Source organism: Lentinus tigrinus, assembly GCF_003813185.1.
Source record: "Lentinus tigrinus ALCF2SS1-7 unplaced genomic scaffold L226scaffold_2, whole genome shotgun sequence".
NCBI classification, from domain to species: Eukaryota; Fungi; Basidiomycota; class Agaricomycetes; order Polyporales; family Polyporaceae; genus Lentinus; species Lentinus tigrinus.
Window position 1 is genome coordinate 2,218,104 of NW_027137911.1, and position 21,740 is coordinate 2,239,843.

At 56.6% G+C, this 21,740-nt stretch overlaps 11 protein-coding genes across 11 annotated transcripts; 4 read left to right on the forward strand and 7 right to left on the reverse strand.

Moving 5' to 3' along the window:
- L226DRAFT_139247 (uncharacterized protein) lies at nt 1-1,442 on the forward strand. Its single transcript, XM_067672322.1, has 3 exons — nt 1-350; nt 405-902; nt 957-1,442. Exons 1-3 carry the CDS (start codon nt 95-97, stop codon nt 1,205-1,207), a joined length of 1,005 nt encoding a protein of 334 aa, XP_067542052.1. The 5' UTR covers nt 1-94; the 3' UTR covers nt 1,208-1,442.
- Nucleotides 1,443-1,941: 499 nt separating this feature from the next.
- L226DRAFT_478085 (histone deacetylase) lies at nt 1,942-4,659 on the reverse strand. Its single transcript, XM_067676778.1, has 7 exons — nt 4,404-4,659; nt 4,240-4,352; nt 3,988-4,180; nt 3,389-3,762; nt 2,968-3,335; nt 2,753-2,901; nt 1,942-2,678 (listed from the first exon to the last, which is right to left on the reverse strand). The coding sequence occupies exons 1-7, from the start codon at nt 4,435-4,437 to the stop codon at nt 2,197-2,199; spliced, it is 1,713 nt and encodes a 570-aa protein (XP_067542053.1). The 5' UTR covers nt 4,438-4,659; the 3' UTR covers nt 1,942-2,196.
- A 306-nt stretch (nt 4,660-4,965) lies between these two features.
- Nucleotides 4,966-6,711, reverse strand: L226DRAFT_139358 (uncharacterized protein). Its single transcript, XM_067672324.1, has 3 exons — nt 6,283-6,711; nt 5,635-6,231; nt 4,966-5,584 (listed from the first exon to the last, which is right to left on the reverse strand). Exons 1-3 carry the CDS (start codon nt 6,431-6,433, stop codon nt 5,115-5,117), a joined length of 1,218 nt encoding a protein of 405 aa, XP_067542054.1. The 5' UTR covers nt 6,434-6,711; the 3' UTR covers nt 4,966-5,114.
- Nucleotides 6,712-7,753: 1,042 nt separating this feature from the next.
- On the reverse strand, nt 7,754-9,085 carry L226DRAFT_566248 (uncharacterized protein; the record flags this gene model as incomplete). The annotated part of the gene is made up of 3 exons (XM_067683889.1): nt 7,754-8,331; nt 8,399-8,851; nt 8,932-9,085. 3 exons carry the CDS (start codon nt 9,083-9,085, stop codon nt 7,754-7,756), a joined length of 1,185 nt encoding a protein of 394 aa, XP_067542055.1.
- Nucleotides 9,086-9,177: 92 nt separating this feature from the next.
- L226DRAFT_139285 (uncharacterized protein) lies at nt 9,178-9,873 on the reverse strand. The gene is made up of 3 exons (XM_067672323.1): nt 9,530-9,873; nt 9,387-9,463; nt 9,178-9,331 (listed from the first exon to the last, which is right to left on the reverse strand). The coding sequence occupies exons 1-3, from the start codon at nt 9,725-9,727 to the stop codon at nt 9,271-9,273; spliced, it is 336 nt and encodes a 111-aa protein (XP_067542056.1). The 5' UTR covers nt 9,728-9,873; the 3' UTR covers nt 9,178-9,270.
- A 27-nt stretch (nt 9,874-9,900) lies between these two features.
- Nucleotides 9,901-10,561, reverse strand: L226DRAFT_139465 (uncharacterized protein). The gene is made up of 2 exons (XM_067672325.1): nt 10,322-10,561; nt 9,901-10,259 (listed from the first exon to the last, which is right to left on the reverse strand). Exons 1-2 carry the CDS (start codon nt 10,445-10,447, stop codon nt 10,074-10,076), a joined length of 312 nt encoding a protein of 103 aa, XP_067542057.1. The 5' UTR covers nt 10,448-10,561; the 3' UTR covers nt 9,901-10,073.
- Nucleotides 10,562-11,051: 490 nt separating this feature from the next.
- L226DRAFT_529885 (uncharacterized protein) lies at nt 11,052-12,778 on the forward strand. The gene is made up of 5 exons (XM_067679706.1): nt 11,052-11,458; nt 11,517-11,913; nt 11,963-12,397; nt 12,451-12,641; nt 12,690-12,778. The coding sequence occupies exons 1-5, from the start codon at nt 11,304-11,306 to the stop codon at nt 12,742-12,744; spliced, it is 1,233 nt and encodes a 410-aa protein (XP_067542058.1). The 5' UTR covers nt 11,052-11,303; the 3' UTR covers nt 12,745-12,778.
- Nucleotides 12,779-13,108: 330 nt separating this feature from the next.
- L226DRAFT_566250 (uncharacterized protein) lies at nt 13,109-14,592 on the forward strand (the record flags this gene model as incomplete). The annotated part of the gene is made up of 5 exons (XM_067683890.1): nt 13,109-13,272; nt 13,332-13,728; nt 13,787-14,260; nt 14,316-14,482; nt 14,541-14,592. 5 exons carry the CDS (start codon nt 13,109-13,111, stop codon nt 14,590-14,592), a joined length of 1,254 nt encoding a protein of 417 aa, XP_067542059.1.
- A 346-nt stretch (nt 14,593-14,938) lies between these two features.
- Nucleotides 14,939-16,569, reverse strand: L226DRAFT_529889 (uncharacterized protein). Its single transcript, XM_067679707.1, has 6 exons — nt 16,548-16,569; nt 16,259-16,481; nt 15,791-16,187; nt 15,301-15,741; nt 15,054-15,235; nt 14,939-15,003 (listed from the first exon to the last, which is right to left on the reverse strand). The coding sequence occupies exons 2-6, from the start codon at nt 16,411-16,413 to the stop codon at nt 14,949-14,951; spliced, it is 1,230 nt and encodes a 409-aa protein (XP_067542060.1). The 5' UTR covers nt 16,414-16,481; nt 16,548-16,569; the 3' UTR covers nt 14,939-14,948.
- Nucleotides 16,570-16,651: 82 nt separating this feature from the next.
- On the forward strand, nt 16,652-18,528 carry L226DRAFT_499814 (uncharacterized protein). Its single transcript, XM_067677736.1, has 5 exons — nt 16,652-17,042; nt 17,100-17,508; nt 17,565-18,041; nt 18,101-18,261; nt 18,327-18,528. Exons 1-5 carry the CDS (start codon nt 16,870-16,872, stop codon nt 18,376-18,378), a joined length of 1,272 nt encoding a protein of 423 aa, XP_067542061.1. The 5' UTR covers nt 16,652-16,869; the 3' UTR covers nt 18,379-18,528.
- A 301-nt stretch (nt 18,529-18,829) lies between these two features.
- Nucleotides 18,830-21,684, reverse strand: L226DRAFT_529891 (uncharacterized protein). Its single transcript, XM_067679708.1, has 13 exons — nt 21,050-21,684; nt 20,822-20,955; nt 20,687-20,747; nt 20,561-20,632; nt 20,488-20,507; nt 20,380-20,437; nt 20,279-20,328; nt 20,103-20,226; nt 19,939-20,052; nt 19,575-19,869; nt 19,421-19,518; nt 19,124-19,359; nt 18,830-19,063 (listed from the first exon to the last, which is right to left on the reverse strand). Exons 1-13 carry the CDS (start codon nt 21,483-21,485, stop codon nt 19,001-19,003), a joined length of 1,761 nt encoding a protein of 586 aa, XP_067542062.1. The 5' UTR covers nt 21,486-21,684; the 3' UTR covers nt 18,830-19,000.
- Nucleotides 21,685-21,740: the final 56 nt, after the last annotated feature.

A 21,740-nucleotide genomic window follows, 5' to 3' on the forward strand; every position in this document is an offset into this window, starting at 1 on the left:
ATAGGGTATGCCGAAGCTTCAAGCATATGGCTGGTCCATCTCGCGGTATCGCTTCCATCTGCCTTCTCCTCATTGACAGCTCCGGATTTCGAAGATGCGCACTCCATATAATTTGAGTGAGCACCATAGCATCCGCTCTGCGTGCCCTCCTCCGTCCCTCCCTCTCCAGTCTGTCCCAGTTGGTGCTGCCAGAGCATCCCCCATGTCCACTCCTTTGATCGTCGACGATAGGAATCCTAGTGTCGTGTACTCGGCGACAGGATGGACCATTCAGGGGTTGGTACCCGCCTTCAATCAGACGCTGCATGTAACTTCAGAGAAAGATACGAGTGTGTCGCTCACTTTCGAGGGTATGTCCACGTGTTGTGTTATCCGTATTACTCACTACTAATACAAGGCAACAGGTACAGGGATAGAGATCTACACTTCACGTAAACCCACTTCAACGGGAGGACGGCCAACAATGTCGTATTCAATTGACGGAGGCCAAGTCGTGGAAGTCGATTACGAGTCGTTCGTTTCGGATGGACCGATGCTCTTCAATATTAAGGCGTTCACGTTGACGGACATGCCTTTAGGTTTGCATGTACTGAACATTTCCAATCTGAACGGGACCAGTCCCAACATGTTTCTTCTCGACTATTTTATTATTTACAGTTCCCTTCCACCGACGACGGAGGCGTCTTCAACCAGCACTGATAGTGCTGTTCCGACGGGCCTTCCAGAGTCGTCATCTTCCAGCTCTTTACCTCCATCTACCCAAACGATGACCACCAACGAAGGGCGGACGCGTTCTTCAACTAGCCGTGTCGGGATATTTGGAGGCGCTGTGGGTGGATCGTTGAGTCTGATACTGGTCGTCATTGCCGTCTTCCTATGGTGGCGAGTACGTCGGAGGAAAGGTGAATACGATCCTTGGTTTACAGGCGGGTGTTCTGCTCATGCCTTCTTCGTAGCCACCAGCTCGTTTGATCCCCACCGCAGCCGACGGACACCCATTCTTTCGACTACGTCGGGTTCTCCATCTTTTGCGGAGCCTCGACCTCTCCTACTGCCTATCCACAGCCCCCCGTTGGGCAGATCCGGCTCGCAGGTCCAACGTTTCATGTCGGTCTCCAAACGACCAAATCATCCATCAGAATCGTCGAGACCACCCTCTACCACCGCTACTGCAGCGACGTCGACGAGCCCGAGCGATATATTGTGACGGGATGCTGTGCGATTGCCATGGCATGCGCCGCCCGAACGTCAATGGGACGCACAGTCGCTGTTGCGTGGAATGGCTGCGCGCCGCACCAAGCAGCAGCGCCACAGACCACTTCCACCTCGCGAGCCCGGGCCGTCTATCGACGGGGTTGAAGAGCAGGACTCGGGGCTGAGGTTGTATAGCGAGGATACTTTGCCCCCTCGATACACTGCTGAGTAGGGAAGATTGGCTTGAGCTTCCTCGCTGTCACTTGAAGTACGTCTGCGTCTACTGCGTTACGTCCTCGCTTCCCGCTCGTTCAAGCTATGTACGCAGCACTGTGTATTGTTTTGACTGTCTCAGTTTAGGATTTCGGCTGTATATACCGTGATCGGAACCTGACGCATTCCCTATATGTGCCGAACCCTTATTTTCTATATCGTTCTCTTGTTCTCTGGCGATAGATAATCAGCGCTTCAGATTTGGTATGTCTACCGTCTCCGCCTCCAGTCGTCGTCTTGTCCTCGGCCGCACCGTGTCCGACCTACTATATATACTGTAGTGGTGTTATTCCTCATGTACTCTTCTTGGCAACTAGTCTTTAGGTTCAAACTTCAGCGAGCTTACTCGCTGCCAGCGTGCTCCCGCTTTTCGAAGCAAATTAACTGTTCACCCCTGTGAGGGATGCAAAGTAGAGTGTCATGCGCATCTTGCACTCGTCGTCCTGATGCGCATGGCAGGACCCAAGGACGCACCACGGGAGACGGACAGAGTCCGTTTTAAGAATCAGAATCAATAGACTCAGTGTCGACACTAGTATATACGACCTGTGATACTAGTAGCCAGAGTAGAGGGCCGACGTGCGGGTCGATGGCCCCTCCGGCGAGCACTGATAAACAGATAAACCCGATGGGCAGAGTGAGTACAATCCAAATGATACAATACACCTACACCGGTGATGAGTCTTCCAGGTACCGCGACGGCGACCGCGACGATATCTGCACTTCCCTTCACTCCTCGTCCTCGTCCCCATCAGGATCGACATCCATGCTTTCCCGCTCCTCGCTCCCCGCATCCCTCACCGGCACCCGCATATACCTCGCATCGAACCCATTCGCTCCCAAGATCCCCATCCCCATCCCCATCCCCGCGACGACGCCCGCGCGCTCCCGCTCGAGCACATGCCGCTTCACGGGATCCCACTCGGCGACGCTCTGGAAGAAGCGCCGCTTGCGCCCGTGCGCGCCCGCGTTCGCGTACACCCCGCACGGGTCCTCGTCGACGTCGCGCTCGAACTCGGGCGGGAGCCGCGGGACGTCAAAGTACTTGGACGTCACGATGCTCATGCGCTTCTGCTGCTGCTGCACGCGCCGCGACGTGCGCCGCGTGTGCGCGTTCCTCTCGCTCTCGGGGTCGTCCTCTGGGGCGTCCTCGGCCTCAGAGTCGGAGCGGTCAGAGTCCTTCTGCAGGTCGTACACGAACCGCGCGTGTTCTGCCAGAGGGGAAATGTTCGCAAAGCAACGCAGTCAGCGGCGGGATGCATCGTGGAGAGGACGGGAGACGTACGTGCTAGTCGCTCGTCGAGGTCGTCGATGGGTGCATGTGCATGCACGCCTCCGAGCCCGAGATGGTCGCCCAGGCTTTCTCGCGGGACGTCTTGCATCTGCACGGAGGGCGCGGGCCGGAGCTCCGATAGGTGCCGCAACGCCTCTTCCCTAAATGCCCGCAATTCAGTTTCATACTTGAAGTACCGAAGCTGCATTACAAATCAGAAAACATACCTGACCTTGTCCAGCGAGCCGTCCTTGAGGTTGTAGTCCTCGAGGTTGCTCGGGAGTACCTCAAGCCGGTACCGCGGGCCGAACCACTCAAAATACTCGTTCCACGGCAGGTTCAAGTCGATGTCGTTCTCGATGTTGAGTGCGCATGCCGTCTCGTACGTCCATGCGCGCGCAACGTTCTTCACCGTGTACCCACCGCCACCGACGAGCATGAACGGGATGTTCTTCGAGCGCACGTACTGCACGCAGTGCGCGTGTCCGTGCATGGTCAGGTTCAGTCCGCCGAGCTTGTCGCCCGAGAGCGAGTCCGCACCACACTGCAGCACGATCGCGGAGGGGCGAAAAACTTCGACGATCTTGTCTATGACCTGTGATGAGTGTGAGTGACAGCGTGAATGGTCGCTGGGCTGCTGGTACACACCGGCTCGAACACGCTCCGGTACGACTCGTCTGTGATGCCGTCCTTGAGGGGGATGTTCACCGCGTATCCACGCCCTTTCCCGCGTCCTCTGTCTGAAAGCTGCCCAGTGCCTGGGAAGAACTCGCCGAACTTGTGTATTGAGCACGTCATGACGCGATCGGTTGTGTAGAACGCCTCCTCCACACCATCACCGTGGTGGCAGTCAATGTCGATGTAGAGTACACGAGGGACGTAGCGGAGCATCTCAAGGATGCCGAGCACGATGTCGTTGATGTAGCAGAACCCGGATGCTTCGCGCTTCTTCGCATGGTGGAGGCCGCCAGCCCAGTTGATAGCGATGTCGGCGTGCCCATCCATGAGACGGTTCGCAGCAGCTGGTTCATCAGCGAGCGTATCAGCGAATGGCGGTAAGAAATGTTGTTGACCCCTCTGCATTAGGGATGCGAGCGACACTCAGCCTTGGTTGACGGGCGCTCGCGCATTTCGTCATACCGTTTGTGATAGACACAGTCCCTTCCAACGCCCTCATGCAGCTCAGAGGATGCCAGCGTCCATATTGCAGAGGTGTGTGATGACAGTGAGGGAAAGAAAAGACACACCTATTGAGCCTCCGGCGGAGATCGAGCAGAACTCGAACACTCCTTCGAACGGGGGGTTGTCATCTCCGACGAGGAAGCGTGTACCCTGGTATGTGAGCCTGCGCGCGTTCTCGGGGGTCACTTTGGACAGGAAGTCGACATATTCGTCTGTGTGGAAACGCGTCATCTTCTCCGCGGATGCGCGTTTGGCACGCTGAGCGCGGGGCCTCAGTGCTTTGTCCGGGTGGGCTCGAGCTGGGGGAGGGGACGTACGAGGACGTGCATCTTGGGAAGCATGTCGTATGCAGAGACGAGTTCGTGTGTGATGCGCATTCGTTGTGGTTTCATGGCGTGGGTGACGCCGTAGGAGTATGCGCCGACATCGGCTGGGACGGGGGTTCGAAAAGTAGACGGGAGGGCATGGATGAAGAACTCACGATCGTAGTAGTATGCCACCCTCCTCTTGGACATCTTCCCTGAGGTCTTTTCCACCGAGTCGAATGGTTGTTATGTTGACGGTGCGAGCTGAGCGTTGCTCGAGGCAAGTGCCAGTGGAGAGGTTTAGACGTAGTGTTTTCGCAGGACAGATGCAGTGAGAAACAAGTACAGCAAGCGCAGCTTGAAGAGACGTAGTAATCCAGCTGTTCAGAGCAAACTTGCGGAAGACAGACGAGAGGACGAAGATGGGGAGGTGAAGGAGGAGGAGGAGGAGGAGAGACCTCGGTCCGGTGGGAGGTGGCGCAGGGCTCGCAGGCGCCCATCCCATCTGAGATTTAGATTGTTCCCGATCGTTGATCGCATCGAGATTGCACTCCTCTCAGTCGCAGGCAGTGCCAGTGAGCGACATGATCCACCTTTTCTTGTCCACCGCGCGCGGCTGTCCTGCCGTAGTAGTACTATGACGACCAGATGGGCGTTCTCCACTCCGGTAGACTTTGGCACAATCCTCCTCCACGGTAAGTGTCGCGTCCGGTTCTGACAGCGGTATGTACAGGTGAAGTCCGATACTGAGATAGAATTGGTGCGTAGAGTCGAGAAAGAATACATAATGTTGCGTACATAGCTTGGACGAGCGGGATGCGAAGATATAACGCAGCAGACGCAAACGTATTTCGAGCCGAAAGCGAGGGAGTTCGAGTCAATCTTAACTACTCAGCAGTGTATCGAGGGGGTGAAGTATCCTCGCTATACAACCTCAGCCCCGAGTCCTGCTCTTCAACCCCGTCGATCGACGGTCCGCGAGGTGGGAGTGACCTGCGGCGCTGCTGCTTGTTGCGCCGCGCAGCCATTCCGCGCAACAGCGACTGTGCGCCCGTTTGTCTTTCGGGAGATGTATACCATGGCAATCGCGCAATCTCCCCCCGCAACATCTCGCTCGGGCTCGTCGACGTCGCTGCGGTGGCGGCGGGAGAGGACGGTCTCGCGCTTTCTCCTGAATGACATGATCGTTCCAGGGCCGCCGCCGGCATGGAACATTGAACCTGCAAGCTAGATTCGCAGGACAGAGGGCGGTGGACATGTAGTAGAACTTGTTGAGGTTCTGCAGAAGATGCGGAACCTGGTGTAGTCGAAAGCATGGGCGTCCGTCTGCTGCTGTCGGAATCAGACCAGACGGCTGCTATAAAGACGTGAGCAAAACACCAGCCAGTATAACAAGATCATATTCACCTCTCCTCCAACGTCGCCACCATAACAAGACGGCAATGGCTATCAGGATCAGACCCACTGCCCCGCCCACAACACCTCCGATTATCCCAGCATGGCTAGTCGAAGACCGCCTCCGCCCCTCGTTGGTGGTGGGAGTCATTTGAGTAGCACTGTCCGTACTAGTCGAAGACTCCCCCGTCCTAGTCGAAGACCCTAGCGTCTGAGTCGAAGACCCTAGCGTACGAGTCGAAGACCCCAGCGTCCAAGTCGAAGACCCCAGCGTCCGAGTCGAAGACTCCACCGCCGTCCCAGTTGAAGACTCCACCACAGTCCCAGTCGAAGACTCCCCCGTCGTCGAAGGAAGGGAACCATAGATGAGAAAGTAGTCGAGAAAGAATGTGTTGGGACTAGTCCCATTGAGATTGGAAATGTTGAGTACGTGCACGCCCGAAGGCATGTCCGTCAACAAAAACCCAATTATGTTGAACAGCATCAGCGGATTGTGAAGGGGCTCGTTCACGACTTTCACGTAGGCCCCTCCATCAATCGAGTACGACGTCGTTGGCCGTCCTCCCGTCGAAGTGGGTGCACGTGAAGTGAACACCTCTATCCCTGTACCTGTTGCCTTCTATTAGCGAGTAGTACAGATAGCACAACATGCGTACATACCCTCGAAAGTGAGCGATACGCTCGCATCTTTCTCTGAAGTCACATGCAATGTCTGATTGAAGGCGGGTACCAACCCTGTCTGAATGGTCCATCCTGTCGCTGAATACACGACACTAGGACTACTATCGTCGACGATCAAAGGAACGGACATGAGGGATTCTCTGGCCGCACCAACTGGGACAGACTGGAGGGGGGGACAGAGGAGGACATGCAGAGCGGATGCTATGGTCCTCACTCAAATTATATGGAGTTGGCATCTTCGAAATCAAGAGCTGACAATGCGGAGAAGGCAGACGGAAGCGATACCGCGAGATGGACCAGCCATAATGCATAAGCTTCGTCATATCCTAGGGGAGGACGACTCCCACACAGCGCACGTGCCTGCTCAACCCACCACGAAACCGACAACTCACACCTCCAGGCTGTCGTGCCTCCAGAAAGATAGCTCACCAAGTATGGCCACCTAGGCACCCGAGGACCCGCACATGTTGTGTTCAACTCGCAACATACCGCAACAGCGGCGGGCGATTCTCGACCTTCTCCCGAAAGTGCGTTCGTAGCAATCTGACGACAGGAGCATCAGTTCGACAGCCTGAGATCGAACTGTGCATCGAAGTACCTCACCGGAATGCCCGAAGTCTCCTCCTCTGCATACGCTTCATACATGCGCCGCTTAAAGAGACATCTCATCCATCACTTGTCAGAAGAACCGGATGTCAACGGTTACAGCATCGGACAACGATGATTCAGAGGCGACAGAAAGTCAACACGAGTAACGAGTGTTGACCGCTCGACGAATTGGTACATCCCGGAGTTTTGGATAAGCGATCATACACCGCGATAATGGATAGCGTACATTGCGGAAGGGGATGTGGTGAAGGCGGAGGGAAACCTGAGAAGCGCCCGGACTCGATGCTTACTACTTATAGCCCTCATTATAACTTTTTGTTACTCACATACAATCCACGTTGTGACCATTTTCTTATATGGTAAGTACCGTCACTGATCAACCCAATAAGCCTTTCAGGCGCTTTTGATCGTTGATCCATGATCGCCCGAAGATTGTAGTTCCTCCCGGACTTCCAGCTTGGCGAGCCGTCAACGCGTCACCTCTACGACTACAACAGTGAATTTCAGTTCTCTCAGCCCAGTTCGAAATTCACTCGCCTATATATCTATTCCGTGGCTATAGCACCGTATCATATCTCAAAAAACCTTCCTGCACTTCTTCCGAACCCTAGCGGCGGCTCCGATTGCATGTACTACATGTCCGGCGGCCCCTCCCCAATGTCCCAGGAAGGACAGGTCCGGAAGGATATCGGATGATAGGAGACCCGCTTGGTGTCAGGCCGACTTCGATTTACCCCCATGTACCAGAAAGATTGACCTGTCCGAATGCCTTTGAGCCATCGTCAACAGAGGTATGCTGGGATGCTTATACTCACCTAGCTCTGATCAACCCAAAATATAATTATTGGGTGGTATATTGCGGAGGAGGGACGTAGTCGTCGTCGTACATCCTCATTCCTGAGTCCACCTCTCCCGCTGGGCCGCCGGCGCCAGATCGCTGCTGTCCTGGGCCTCCTTGCAACAGCGAATGCATGAACGAGATGATACCAGACCGCACCTCTGGTGAGGCAGCCGACAGTGCTCGCCCAAGCTCGTCGGGGAGAACAAGGCCAGACGCAGGCCTAAGGGGAGCTTCTTCTGCGGCCATGCGGACGGAATGCCGATGCTCCGCTACGAGCAGCGGCACCGGGGATCGAGGAAGATCTGCGGTTGACGGTGTGGGTGTGATGGATGTTGCGAGCGGAGAACTTTCTCCCTTTGAGCGTGGCGTGTCAAGAGCGAGGGCACCTCCGGAGGGTGCACGAGAACCATCCGTGTCCGCCCGCGGAGTGCGCACATCTGGGGTAGAGACAGACGGGCTCTGTGTGCCCTCAACGGGACTCGGGGGTATCTTTTCCAGACTGTGGAGGGACGTTCGGTATTGCGAGATGATACGGACGACGGGGACGTATGGCTGGACGTTTGTGCGCAGCATTCTCTCTGGGGAGCGTCTCAGATGTCAAACATGAACGGATCAGAGGAAGTGAGAAATGAATGAATGAGTCACCTTTGCGGACCCTCCGGCGACGTCTCCTCCACAGACAACCGAGTACTGCTGCGATGATCACCACCAGGGCCCCAGCGACGCCGCCCGCGATGGCTGCGATCCGTTCCGAAGGCGCTGTGCCCGATTCGGATGTGGACGTGGCAGCTGGCATGCCAGTTGAGGAGGAGGTCGAGGATGATGACGGATTCAATGCTGCAGACGAGGCGTCGACAAGGAAGTAGTCGAGCCAGAAGGTCGATGGGCGCGTCCCGTTCATGTTGGTGATGTTCAGTACGTGCGCACCCTGCGTAAGATCTCGCTTCGTGAACACGGTAACGTTCGATTGCGAGCGTCCATCTGGCACGAAGGGCGTATCGATGCTCGCGATGTATGTTCCGTCGATGTAATAGACCGTTACGGGATACCCAGCTACGCTGGTAGGCTCTCGCATGATGACGACTTGTATTCCAGTCCCTATTCAGAAATGTCATGAGTAGGTTGACGAGTGCATACCGTGTCGAGGGACGGCAGTGACTACAATTTGGATGACATACCTCGAAAGGCGACAGCTACGCTCTGTCCTGCATCTCTAACGCTATGCAGCGTCAAGTTGTAAGACCGTCCGTATCCTGGGCCCTCCGCTAGATCCCATAGGGGAGTATATTGGACCGAGGGATCGTTGTCGTCGATGATGAGACTAGAGGACATGCCAGGGGAACAACCTTGAATATCGTGGTCAGCGGGAGCGAGGGGGAATTCGGCGCGGTTGAGGGCTGTGCAAGGAGCCCAAGCGTTGTTGACAGCGGCAGCCGGTCATAAGGATAATATCAACCGACCGATGCGGAGGTTCTTCGAACAACTGATCAGGAGAAAGTGATTTGGATTCACTGCTATCAGAACCTAATTTTCAGCCTACATGAGATGTCACGAGCGCAAAACGCGCTGAGAGAGCATCTAGAGAAGCCAGAGTCAGCGTCGAGGGTACCAGACGAACAGTACTACTACTTACATGAAGCATACACAGTCGACCCTGCGGCGACTTGTGAGCTCACGGCTTTGGTGGTGGGTATCTGACGCCGCCGCTGGCTGTCAAATGTCAGAATTTACCCGTACTAGACGCTTCTGTAAGAAGCATGCTCGTGGGATACATACTAGTATACGACATGTCAGAAATGATAGAAAGTCCGAGTCAGAGCATTCGGGACCGAGACCTATCCTAGCCAGGCCGGAGTCCGAGCCAGGCACCAACTTGAAATGTCTCCGATTACGTATGCCTACCGCCGGCGGCAGCCAAAGGAACGGGAGTGCCAGATGGTAGACAGGATGAGAAGGGCATGCGGTGGAGATCATACAAGATGGCGACCAAAGGAGAGGTGACTGCTCGGTCAAATCAAATGCACCTCGCCTAGACTTGCGGAGAATCGTTGGGTCGGTTCGGTCGAGGTGAACTGAACCAGAATGCGTATGGATTTGGCGTGGTTTTCTGAGAGTAGAAGTAGGAGACGGTCAAATTAAACCCTTGCACTTGGGATGACTGCCACCGCAGCCCGAAGGCGAATTCGCAAGCGGCGGGAAGAGCCTGAGACGCTTCCTGCACTATCCTTGGCCAGTGGAGACGCGAAGACTAGAAGCTAACCAGAAGGTGAGCCGTGTCGAACAGTCAGACTCGTAGTCGGGAACTCACTCATCGCTGTGTTCATCCTCTGAGACATGGGGTGCGCGAGGGTCCGCGATCTTGGTATTCCGATCGACGTCGAACCGCGAGGAAGCGCGAGGTTATGTAGGTGGTAGGACTCGAATGACGTGATTGCAGGACAGCGCGGAAGAATTGTCCACAAGCTCTTGCGCAAAGCAGCAAAGCAATAGCACAGTACGACGCTGTCTACGAAACGGATACTCCGTATGAGCTTCGCGGGATTGATACCGGACTTGCTACGAACGAACGTGTTCTCTGAGACTGCGCAGATTTGCCTTATGCGTCGGAAGACGACGTTCTCGTAGATGAAGACAGTCGGTTCCGACCGTCACACCTTGCAGACGAGAGGAGTGGTTTCTTCGGGCGCTAGACATGGGGTGCAACTCGTGGGGGAATGACTGGGTAAGCCTGCGGAAGATAGGGAGTTGGAACTGATATATCGCAGGGCAGGTCGTGCTAGACACTTATTCAGCTCGTTAGGATCCCAGACGAGTGCTTACCGAGCTCTTGCGTAGGAATGCGAGTCGACCCCACAAAAGACGATTCCGTAACTTGTCCTGGACTCTCTATAGCCGTCTCGATGGTGCGCTCTAGCCTCTCGCATGTTTACCTGTGAAAGAAGTCTTGTTATGTTACAGACGCTGTTCCGTACGCGTGGACTCCCCACGCCGTGCATACTGGTATACGTAGTTCATCAGTATACGAAAGAGAAGACGCTTGAAGTACTCGCATGATGGATACAAAAATGAGGCCTGAGGGACTCGGACAAACGTGTTTGCAGCATGCCAGAGCGGCGACATACGGTTTGGGGGGGGGTAGAACTGGATACTCAAGCGATTTCCTTGACCATCTCATCTGTTCTACCTGTCTTGAATGCGATAACGAGATTGTCCTGTGGCATCGACCAGACGATGGCTAAACACGGTCATGATGGTTGAGATTAGGGTTGGCGGTGGCGATGCCTGCACTTGCACCTGAACTCCTACCACCTCCATGCCACGTACATACCGACGCTGGGTCAGAGGCTTAAATCCTCGAGATGCTAGCCGATTTCGGCGGTTTCAAGGTGTACGTATGACCGCAGTTGCCAACGATTGCCGACTTCAAGGGCTCCATAATCGCACCGGATATCGGTCTTGCATCGCCCTGACATTGCATCCATCATCTATCGCGTTTTAGTTAAAAAAGCAATGGTCGGCAGGCTACGACCCGCCCGCATACTTTATCATCATGTCCCCACCCAGCCAAGCTCTCACTCTGTCTATCCCGCCGACGATCTTTTGCGCAGGCAGCGATGTCGAAGGCGAAGTTCTGCTCGACTTTCGACAGCTGCAGCAGGAGAACATCCAGCAAGTCTACGTCAAGCTCCGGGGCTCCGTGCAGACGTACGTACTCTCCCATGAACTCCAGTCGCACCCGTGGATCTTACAGTGCGTTCTACAGGATGGTCCAGCGCGACAAGAAAACGAAGCGCGAGACAATCCCTCTAATACACTCCTCGCTCGACCTCTGGACGCAGGGTTCAGCATATCCACCGCCGGGGACGGACATCCTCCGTCTACCCTTCCGATTCCGACTCCCCGAAAATCTTCCCCCGTCATTCCATTACCATACCTGGGCAAAATCCGGGTACGTTTTGTATGAGCTCACCGCCGTCGGTGTTCGACCAGGTGCGTTCCAATTCAACAGGAGGCTGCGCATGCCGCTCGCGGTCGTACCCAAGGACACGATGGGTGGGAAGCTGCGAGACAGCATGGCGTCGCTGGGGTGGAGGAAAGGAGAGAAGGTAGAGAAGATACGCAAGGGCCTGTGGGGAGATTACTCGACGGTACAGGTTGAGGTGAGTACTTGATCGCTCCTCCGCACACATCGCACCAACAAGAGTGCAGCTGCTGCTCCCCGATATGCCTGTACTCCCACTTTTCACCGATATCCCGTTCATTATCAACGTGACGACGACCACTGCACCCCTCACACGCTCCAAGGCCGACGCACATCCCGAGAACAAGCCCATCTTCCCCGCCCCGCCCGCGATGCACACCGAGATTGACTTCCGGCTCATGCGCATCATGAGGATACGCGCGGAGCATATGGCGGCGGAGTCGATCGAGGATGTCGCGTACTTCCTGGGTGCGAACACGATTCCGAGCAAGCTAGCAGTCGACACCGACTTACCACCCAAGGAATGGGTAGTCGTGCAGCCCGGGGGAAGGGAGAAGGGGAGCGGGGAGGAGAAGGGCGTGTGGGTGCAGCGCGCGAGGTTCCAGACACACGTGAGGTTGGGTGTGCCTCCGACTTTCTTGAGCTTGACGATCGAATGCCTTGTGCGTTCAACCCGGGTTGTTGTATGGATGGATCAGTGCTCACCCTCCCGCAGTACTCACTAGACCTGAAAGTGCCCTTCCCGGGGATCGGGAACGACGTACGGATTGATGTTCCGGTGACTATCGTGTCAGGTATCGACGCGCCGCTGTGTCGTGCGCCCCGTCCCATATCGCAGGCGGCTGCGCTGGGCGAGCAGGGCCTTGGGTATGCGCCGCAGCCGCCAGCCATGCTCGACCTTCCGCCGTGAGTTTTGTCTTTGCGCATTCGCGCTGTTGCTGACGTGCGTTCCAGAGCGTACTGGGACGTGACCGGCCGCGGTTGGGGCGACCTAGGCGAGAAGGACTGACAACGCTCGATGGCGATACCCAAGTAGGTGGAGTGTAGTGTACTTTAGTTTATGTTGTGAAATCACATCCGCCCTTCTCGTGTCTGAACCCAGCAAGGCGATATGCAGTAGGTCTTATGACGTAGTTCGCAAATGTGCGCCCGCGACTTTGTCTCATGCGCTGCGCTTACTAGTGTTGCTGATCTGCCAGGTACGACAGGCGCAGCTCCTGAGCGCATGCCAAGCCTACGATGTCTCCATGATCTTGACAGCGATCCTCCGATCCGACACAGGGGCAGTGCACTTTACAGAGCACTTATACGGCTCTAGTCTAGTAGCCTTGCTTTCGCGCGAATCCTATACCCGCTGACTACATACCACGGCTATGTTCTCCAGGCTCACGTCGAGTTCCGCCTTGACGGTGTACATCCCGCCTGCTATCTACGCGGCCGGGAGCACCATCGATGGCGAGGTCCAAATACAGTTCCGTGATCTGCAGGACGAGAACATCGAAGAGGTTCAGCTCCGTCTCAGGGGCACATCCAAGACGTACATACATCTGCCCTAACTACTCCCCCGCTATGTATATAGCTAACGATCCTTGGCAGATTCATCAACCGAGACAGGTCCTCCATGTGGGAGAACATCCGCCTCGCGCGCGTCGATTCCACCCTATGGTCCAAGGGCGCCGCGTACCCACCCGCCGGCTCCGACGTGCTGCGCGTCCCGTTCAGCGTACCGCTCCCGGAGCAGCTCCCGCCGTCGTTCCACATGCATGTCTTTGCAGCCAAGGGCGACATCCGCTACTCGCTCTCCGCTGTCGGCGTGCGGAAGGGCCTGTTGAACTTGAACAGGAGACACGTCGTGCCGCTGGCGGTGCTGCCCAGGGACGAGCTCGGGGCGCAGCTCAAGGCGGAGCATGCGACGCATGGGTGGAAGGCGTTCCAGAAGGAAGATCGCATCCGGAAGGGGTTCTGGGGAGACTACTCCAAGGTTCACGTCGAAGTGCGTGGTCGCAACCTTACACTGTCTAGTTGCTGACGCTGTCCTCTGTCTACCACAGCTGTCGCTTCCTAGCATCCCGGTACTCCCGCTCTTCTCAGACATCCCGTTCACCATCCGCATCACCACCACGACCCCGCCCGCCTCGCGCTCCAAAGCCGACGCATCCCCGAGCGACAAGCCGCTCTTCCCGCCCGTCCCCCTGCTGCCCAACGGCATCCAGTTCTCGCTCCTGCGCAAGGTCCGGCTGCGCGCAAAGATGTTCACGGACAGGTCGAGCAAGGACGTCGCGGTGTTCCTCGGGGAGAAGAAGTCTGGGCAGCCGTACGGGTGCGCGGGGCCTGTCGAGACGGTGCCCCCGGTGAAGGAGTGGGTCGAGGTCGGGAGTGCGCTCGTGCAAGATGAGAAGGCGAAGGAGGAGGGAAAGGAGGCGGGGAGCGATGCGAAAGGGTCGTGGGTCCAGCGCGCGGTCTTCCACTCAACGTTCCGGCTTGACTGTCCTCCGACATTCGCCGTGCACAACATCGAGTGTTCGGTGCGTGGCGTCGTCCTCCCTCGGGTCTCGTAGGCTGATCTGACTCCTCTTACAGCACCAGTTGGTCGTGAAGGTTCCGTTTCCTGGGATCGGGAACGACTTGAAGCTCGAGGTGCCCGTGACGGTGACTTCGGGTATCGACAAGCCACTTCCGAGGGACTCGCAGTCGGTTAGCAAGGATGGCGAACCCGCGCAACCGCCTCCGAACTTGGATCTTCCGCCGTGCGTGACATTTCATGTTGCTGAGATAGTGGATACAAGCTGATGTGGCAATTCACAGGGCATACTGGGACGCCAGCGACCAGGACTGGGCAGGCGACGAGAAGGATTGATGTGTCAGGTTACAGCTGTTTGCAGTGCAAGTGGCCGCGCGCCAGTTGCACAACGCGCACTTTGCACGGAAATTTCTAGAAATGCTCATACGAGTTGAAGAAGCCTTGCACAGTCCTTCTGAACCATTGTCAAGTCTCGCGAGGACGTGCAACGAGCCCGAATGAATTTTTGGATTTCTTGAATTTCTCGGGTCAAAAGTGCAAGCGCGTGGCGCGGCCACTTGCACTGCAAATAGCTGTAATGATCATCTTCCTGGGTTCGGATGCGAGAAGGGCGAATACGTTTTCGCAGCCATGAATTAAAGTACACTATTCCACCTACTGAGGTATCATCAAGAAACCAGTGTCGAGCGTTGTCAGTCCTTCACGCCTAAGTCGCCCCAACCTCGGCCGGTTACGTCCCAGTACGCTCTGGAACGCACGTCAGCAACAGCGCGATCGCGCGCACGAGACAAACTCACGGTGGAAGATCGAGCATGAGTGGCGGCTGCGCCGCATACCCGACTCCTCGCTCGCCTGGCGCAGCCACCTGCGATATGCCAGTGGACAGCGGCGCGTCGATACCTGAGACGATAGTCACCGGAACATCCATCCGTACGTCGTTCCCGATCCCGGGGAAGGGCACTTTCAGGTCGAGCGAGTACTGCGGGAGCGTGCGCGTGCGCGTGAGCACGGAGCCATCTGCAAAGTAACCCAGGGGGAACGCACAAGGCATTCGATCGTCAAGCTCGAAAACGTCGGAGGCACACCCAGCCTCACGTGTGTCTGGAACCTCGCGCGCTGCACCCACACGCCCTCCTCCTCCCCACTTCCCTTCTCCCTCTCCCCTCCGCCAGGCTGCACGGCGACCCACTCCTTGGGCGGCAAGTCCGTGTCGACTGCCAGCTTGCTCGGAGCCGTCTTCGCGCCCAGGAAGTACGCGACGTCCTCGATCAGCTCCGTAGTGTAGCAGTTCGCGCGTAGCCGCATGATGCGCATGAGCCGGAAGTCGATGGCGGTGTGTATCGCGGGCGGGGCGGGGAAGATGGGCTTGCTCTCGGGATGTGCGTCGGCCTTGGAGCGTGTGAGGGGTGCAGTGGTCGTCGTCACGTTGATGATGAATGGGATATCGGTGAACAGGGGGAGGACAGGCATATCGGTGAGCAGCAGCTGCACTCTTGTTGGTGCGATGTGTGCGGAGGTGCGATCACGTACTCACCTCAACCTGTACCGTCGAGTAGTCTCCCCAGAGGCCCTTGCGTATCTTCTCCACCTTTTCTCCTTTCCTCCACCCCAGCGACGACATGCTGTCTCGCAGCCTCCCGCCCATCGTGTCCTTGGGTACGACCGCGAGCGGCATGCGCAGCCTCCTGTTGAACTGGAACATACCTGGTCGCACACCGACGGCGGCGAGCTCGTACAAGACGTACGCGGACGTGACCCGGGTGTGGTAATGGAACGACGGGGGGAGGGTATCGGGGAGGCGGAATCGGAAGGGTAGGTGGAGGATGTCCGTCCCCGGAGGTGGGTACGCTGAACCCTGCGTCCAGAGGTCGAGCGAGGAGTGTATGAGAGGGATTGTCTCGCGCTGAGTGCTTGACTGGCGATTGATCATCCTGTGAGGCACGGATTAGAGACACGCGTGCGAATGATAGGTTTTGGGAGTTCATGTTATTAGGAGACGTACGTCTGCATGAAGCCGCGAAGCTTGACGTGAACTTGCTGGATGTTCTCCTGCTGTACCTGGCGAAAGTCGAGCAGAACTTCGCCGTAGACATCGCCGCCCGTGCAAAAGATTGTCGGCGGGACAGACAGAGTGAGAGCTGGGCTGGGTGCGGGCATGATGAGGAAGTATTACTGCGAGACGTGAGCTGCTGACCGCTTGTTTTAACTAAGACGCGATAGATGATCGCATGACTTGAATGCAATGTCGGGGCGATGATAGTCGGTGCAATCATGGAGTCCTTGAGAGTCACTGGCAGCTGCGGTCATACGTACGATCAACCCAGCGGCGATACGTGCCCCGGTGTGGTGGAGGTAGTAGTTCAAGCGCGAAGCTGAGTGGCATCGCCACCGCCAACCTCTTGATTACAACCGTCATGACCGTGTTTAGCCATCGTTTAGTCGACGACGTCGTTGCATTCAAGACAGCTTAAACCACGGTTTCAAGAAAATTACTGGAGGTCCTCTGTTCCATAAGTCGCCGCTCTGCCACGCCGGAACCACGTTTGTCCAAGACCCCGACCCCGATAGCTCTCTCACACGCTCACCTCGTTTCTGAATTCACGCCCGTCCAACATGTTCTCTAGACTCATTTCTTCGTCGAGTCCACCTCCTTTTGTCCTCCACATACCACCTCTAGTATATGTTGCAGGAGGTACGATCGGCGGAGAGGTTGAGATAGACTTCCGGCAACTACGTGAACAGAATATCGAAGAGATCCAAGTCCGCCTTCGCGGCCGGTCTGAGACGTACGTACACGGCGATGTCTCGTAATATGCACACCAATTCACATCACTTTCATCCAGGTACATCCACAGAAACAACTTGAAGAACACTGTCCATGAGACCATCCGTCTCGTGCACGAGAACCAGTCCCTCTGGCACGAGGGCGGCGCGTATCCGCCCGCAGGCTCTGACACGCTCCGTGTCCCGTTTAGTTTCAAGCTCCCGGATGCGCTGCCTCCGTCGTTCCGCTACGACATTCTCGAGGAGTCCGCAACCATTCGATATGCGCTCACGGCTGTCGGGGTGCGGAAGGGTCTATTGAATTTCAACAAGAAGTACTACACCCCGATCGCGGTGCTCCCGAGGGACGACGTCGGTGCGAAGATCAGGGAAGACGCACAGCGCGAAGTGCGGCCGTGGAAGAAGTACGAGAGGGAGGAAAGGATCCGGAAGGGACTGTGGGGCGATTATGCGAAGGTCAAGGTCGAGGTAAAGCCAGCGAATACGCTCAGCCTGGGGCTTCATGCTGATGAATTGTCACGCAGCTGTCGCTTCCAGATATCCCGGTGTTGCCATTATTCTCCGCGATCCCGTACACCGTGTACGTGGAGACGACGACGGCTCCGCAGACTCGTGCCAAGGCTGGCGAGTCGTCGAAGCCGATATTCCCGCCTGTCCCGGCATCGCCTCACCAGATCGACTTCAGGCTAAGGCGTAGGTTGCAGGTCAGGGCGGATATTCACGGGAACATCTCCACAGCGGACATAGCAACGTTTCTGGGTGGGAAGGAGAAGGAGAGAGATAAGGCGTTTATTGAGTCGCATGTTCCGGAGAAGGAGTGGGTGCCCTTCGGCCGGCTCGCGGATGGAAAGGTAGCGTCTAAGACACCTGAGAAGGCAAGCGGGAGCAGTGGAGAGAAACTCGGAGATGCGCAGGGCGTATGGGTGCAGCGCGCGTCGTTCCAATCGACGTTTACGCTCAGTTGTCCACCGACGTTTGGAGTACAGAACATCCAGTGCGAGGTATGTACTTTTCCTCCTCCTTGATGTTGCGAGATGGCTGAAGATGACGGGCGGGCCAGTACAAGCTCGCCCTCCGAGTGCCCTTTCCTGGGATAGGAAATGATATCAGGCTACAGATTCCGGTACAAGTGACTTCGGGTATCGTCACATCCGCCCCGAGACAGATATCTGGCCAAGTCGAGACGGAGGCGTCCCATGAAAAGACGTTGGATCTTCCGCCGTGAGTCGTTTCGCTGTCTCCTCGGTAGCAGTTGCCGGAGCTTACCTCGTCATTGGCGTCTTCAGGGCTTACTGGGATGCTAACGATAATGACTGGGGAGACGACAAGAAGCAGTGATGTACAAGGCTTCTACTACGAATATCACACGTCATGGGTTTGGCTTTGACATGTAAGGACGGGTGGCAGATACGAGGTATGTGCGGGGCGTTCGAGGATAGATAAATGTCAGTTCTCTTCGTCTGTCGACGCGTGTGTGAAATGGGAAGGTGCAAACTTGTGCTTTCGGCGCGCCGTCCTGTCGCGCAACAGTGCCCGAGAGACGCGAGTTTGCTTCGACAAGCTGAGAGTTGTGCCTCAGCACTCCGTGGTACAAATTTTGCAACTCGTCGTGTTTACTGCGAAGATCGCTACGCAATTTCCGGAGTTTGAGGACCTCTTTTCCGCGATATCAGCGAGCGGTCTGTTGGCAAGCTGCTCAACGCTGAAGCCCGCGAAGGGACTAACATTGACATGGATCGCGAAGAGATTGGTGGCGGAGAGAAAGTGACGAGGCGCCAAAACGTTGTCATGGCATGACGCGTTTCCGCACTAGCTTCAAGCTCGATTCCGACCCCCAGCAACACTTTGTTTATCAGCTAGACTCAATCTAGAACAGTCGCAGCCAGCCTCACATACATCAGCCTACGAAGTGATCTCCATGGGGCGTGAAGTGGATTTTGCAACGTCTATCCAAGCAACATCAAGCATGCGGCACCAAGTCCGACTTCTTCTTCTCTTCCGGCTTGTCCGAATCAGGGTAGAGCTATGGCCAACGCAGGATGAGCAAAACAACCCGCACACGAGCCCGAGGAGCGATACTGACCTTCCCAGGGTTGAACAAGTTCAGCGGATCGATCGCCCTCTTGATCGTCTTCATGAGCTCGACCGTGCCCGCCCCAAGCTCCTCATACAAGTAGTCGCGCTTCCCGATCCCGACGCCGTGCTCGCCCGTGCACGTCCCGTCGAGCGCGAGCGCGCGGTGGATCATGCGCCCGACTGCTTCCCGCGCCCTGGCTAGCTCCTCGTCGTTCGTGAAGAGGAGAAGGGCGTGGAAGTTGCCTGCAAGGACGTCAGCAGATGTAGCGGGCATTCGGACAGACACAGGCCACTAGCAACGCACCATCTCCGACGTGTCCGACGATCGTGTATGCAATACCGTGCGCGTCCAGGTCTTCCTTCGTACCGTAGACGAGATCAGGAAGGCGGGAAGGAGGAACACTGACGTGCATCAGCCGTCGGGCCCCGGACCATCCTAGGTAGCAAAGCACACTCACCAGACGTCCGTGCTCCACGCGCGCGCCCCCGGGATGAGCGCCATACTCGACCACAGCGCGTTCTTCCTGTCCGACCAGAGGTCGGCCGCCTCCTTGTCGCTCCGAGCAAGCGTGAACCCCGTCCCGCCGTGCTTCTTCGTGATCGTCTTCACGATGTCCGCGGTCTCCTGGAGCGCTCGCGGCGTCGGGCCCTGGAACTTGAAGAAGAGGCTGTCTTTCTCGGGCCACTTCCGGCTGGACATCCCGTAGATGTTCGTGGCCTTCATGAACTGCTCGTCGCAGAGTTCGACGCATTCTGCGGTAGGGCGAGGTGAGATGGGTCTGACGGTGAAGAGGAGGGCGCAGTGGAGGGTGAGCGACTTACGGATGCCTACGCCCGAGTTGACGATCTCGCTGACGGCTTCGGTCGCCTTGCGGACGTCCGGGAATTGTACGACCGCGACGTTGGTCGGGAGCAGCGGTGCTAGACGGATTGTGACTGCAACGCGTGTCAGGCAGACGGTATCCGTAGAAACGGCAAATACGGACCTTCAGTAACGATACCGAGAGTTCCTTCAGCACCGATGAATAGTTTCGTCGTGTCAAAGCCAGCGGACGACTTGCGCGCTCGTCGCCTGGTCTTGATGACTTCACCTGAGGGGAGTACGACTGTCTGCGCCAGCGTGAGCCACGGGCATGCAAGACACCCCAACTTGCGGACTTACGGCGTTTAAGAACCACTCGGCTCTCGCCGTACCATACCTAACAGCGTTCGCTAGGTAGATTTCAGCGCATGGAAGATGTATAGCTATAGTGATATACGTACTTCCGGAGCACCCTGTGCTGAGCATGCCGCCTATGGTTGCGCCTGGGCCAGGATCGAGCTACGACTGCGTCAAGCGGGGACTAAGCCTTCTTCCGTCTTGCGACTCACTGGGAAGAACAACGGGATACCTGGAACAACGTAATGGGTTAGCGATCGCTCCAAAAAAGCGGGATGGACTTACCCTTCTTCCTGAGTTCTTCATTCAGCTCCATCCACCCGATGCCGGGCTGGCATACGACGTCCGAGTCTGCCTCTGTGAACAGTACCGTCAACTCCTATCATGGATCCTCGCGTGACGGCGGCTTACCATGAATGGCGATGATCTTGTCCATCTTCGACATGTCGACAGAAATTCCGCCTACTGGTGGCTGCGAATTCGATATATAGTTGGATCAGACACCAAGGTTTACAGGGGATGCGTCCAGACTCAAGTAGTACTCACTGCTCGGAACTGTCCCTCGATACTAGTAGCACCCGAGTACGGTATGACGGGCATCCTGTACTTCACGGCCGTTTTGACGATCTTCACGACGTCTTCCGTCGACTTTGGATACACAACCACAGACGGCCGCCTGCCTACCAGAACCCATCGTGGGTCAGTTTGATGTCGCTCCTCGCTCCCAGTGCCTGCGCACCAAATTCGACCAAGGGCTCGCGCTCGCCCACTCACCAGGGTGATAGTCATTCTCCGAGTATCCATGCTCCTCCAGATCCTCAACGTCTGTCGTCACAGCGCCCTCGCCCGGGAATAACCTCCGGAGCTCCTCGATGGCGTGCTCGAAGTCCTCCGGCGAGCCGTACTGGTTGTTCAGTTCTGCGCTCGCCCTGTTGCGTCCGGCCTCGGTGCCCTCGCCAGCCTGTGTCGCGGCAAAGTACCCAACGGCACCGCTGAGTAGAGATCCGACAGCGAATGCGAGAACAGTTCTAGTTCTAGAGCTTGTAGATTGGCCATGGGAGCGAGGAGCGTCGCTTGAGGGGGTAGAGGTGTGCCAGCGCGACCGCGACCAGAGAGTCGCAGTGTGTTGGACGGCGGGACTAGTACTTGCTCCGAGAGTACGACGAGCAGCGGGCGGAAGTGCATTACGACATCTTGACGCTGCGTGCATGGCGTTTCGCTTAGCGCGAGATGAGATGTCGGAGCTGGCTAGAGAATCGAGTCCGAGCTGTTAGTGAGAGAGAGGAGGGTAGATCTCGCGTGGTTGCTCGAGGCTTATAAGTCGACTTAAGAGTGCTCTCGCAAGCCGATGACTAGGGCGAAGGATAGAAGAGCTGTCCGCATTGGTAAGTCGAAGACTTGATTCGCAGGGTGTGTCGTCAAGCCGAAGGAGCCTGCGGGTTTTGCGCGCGCGGCGCGCCTCGAG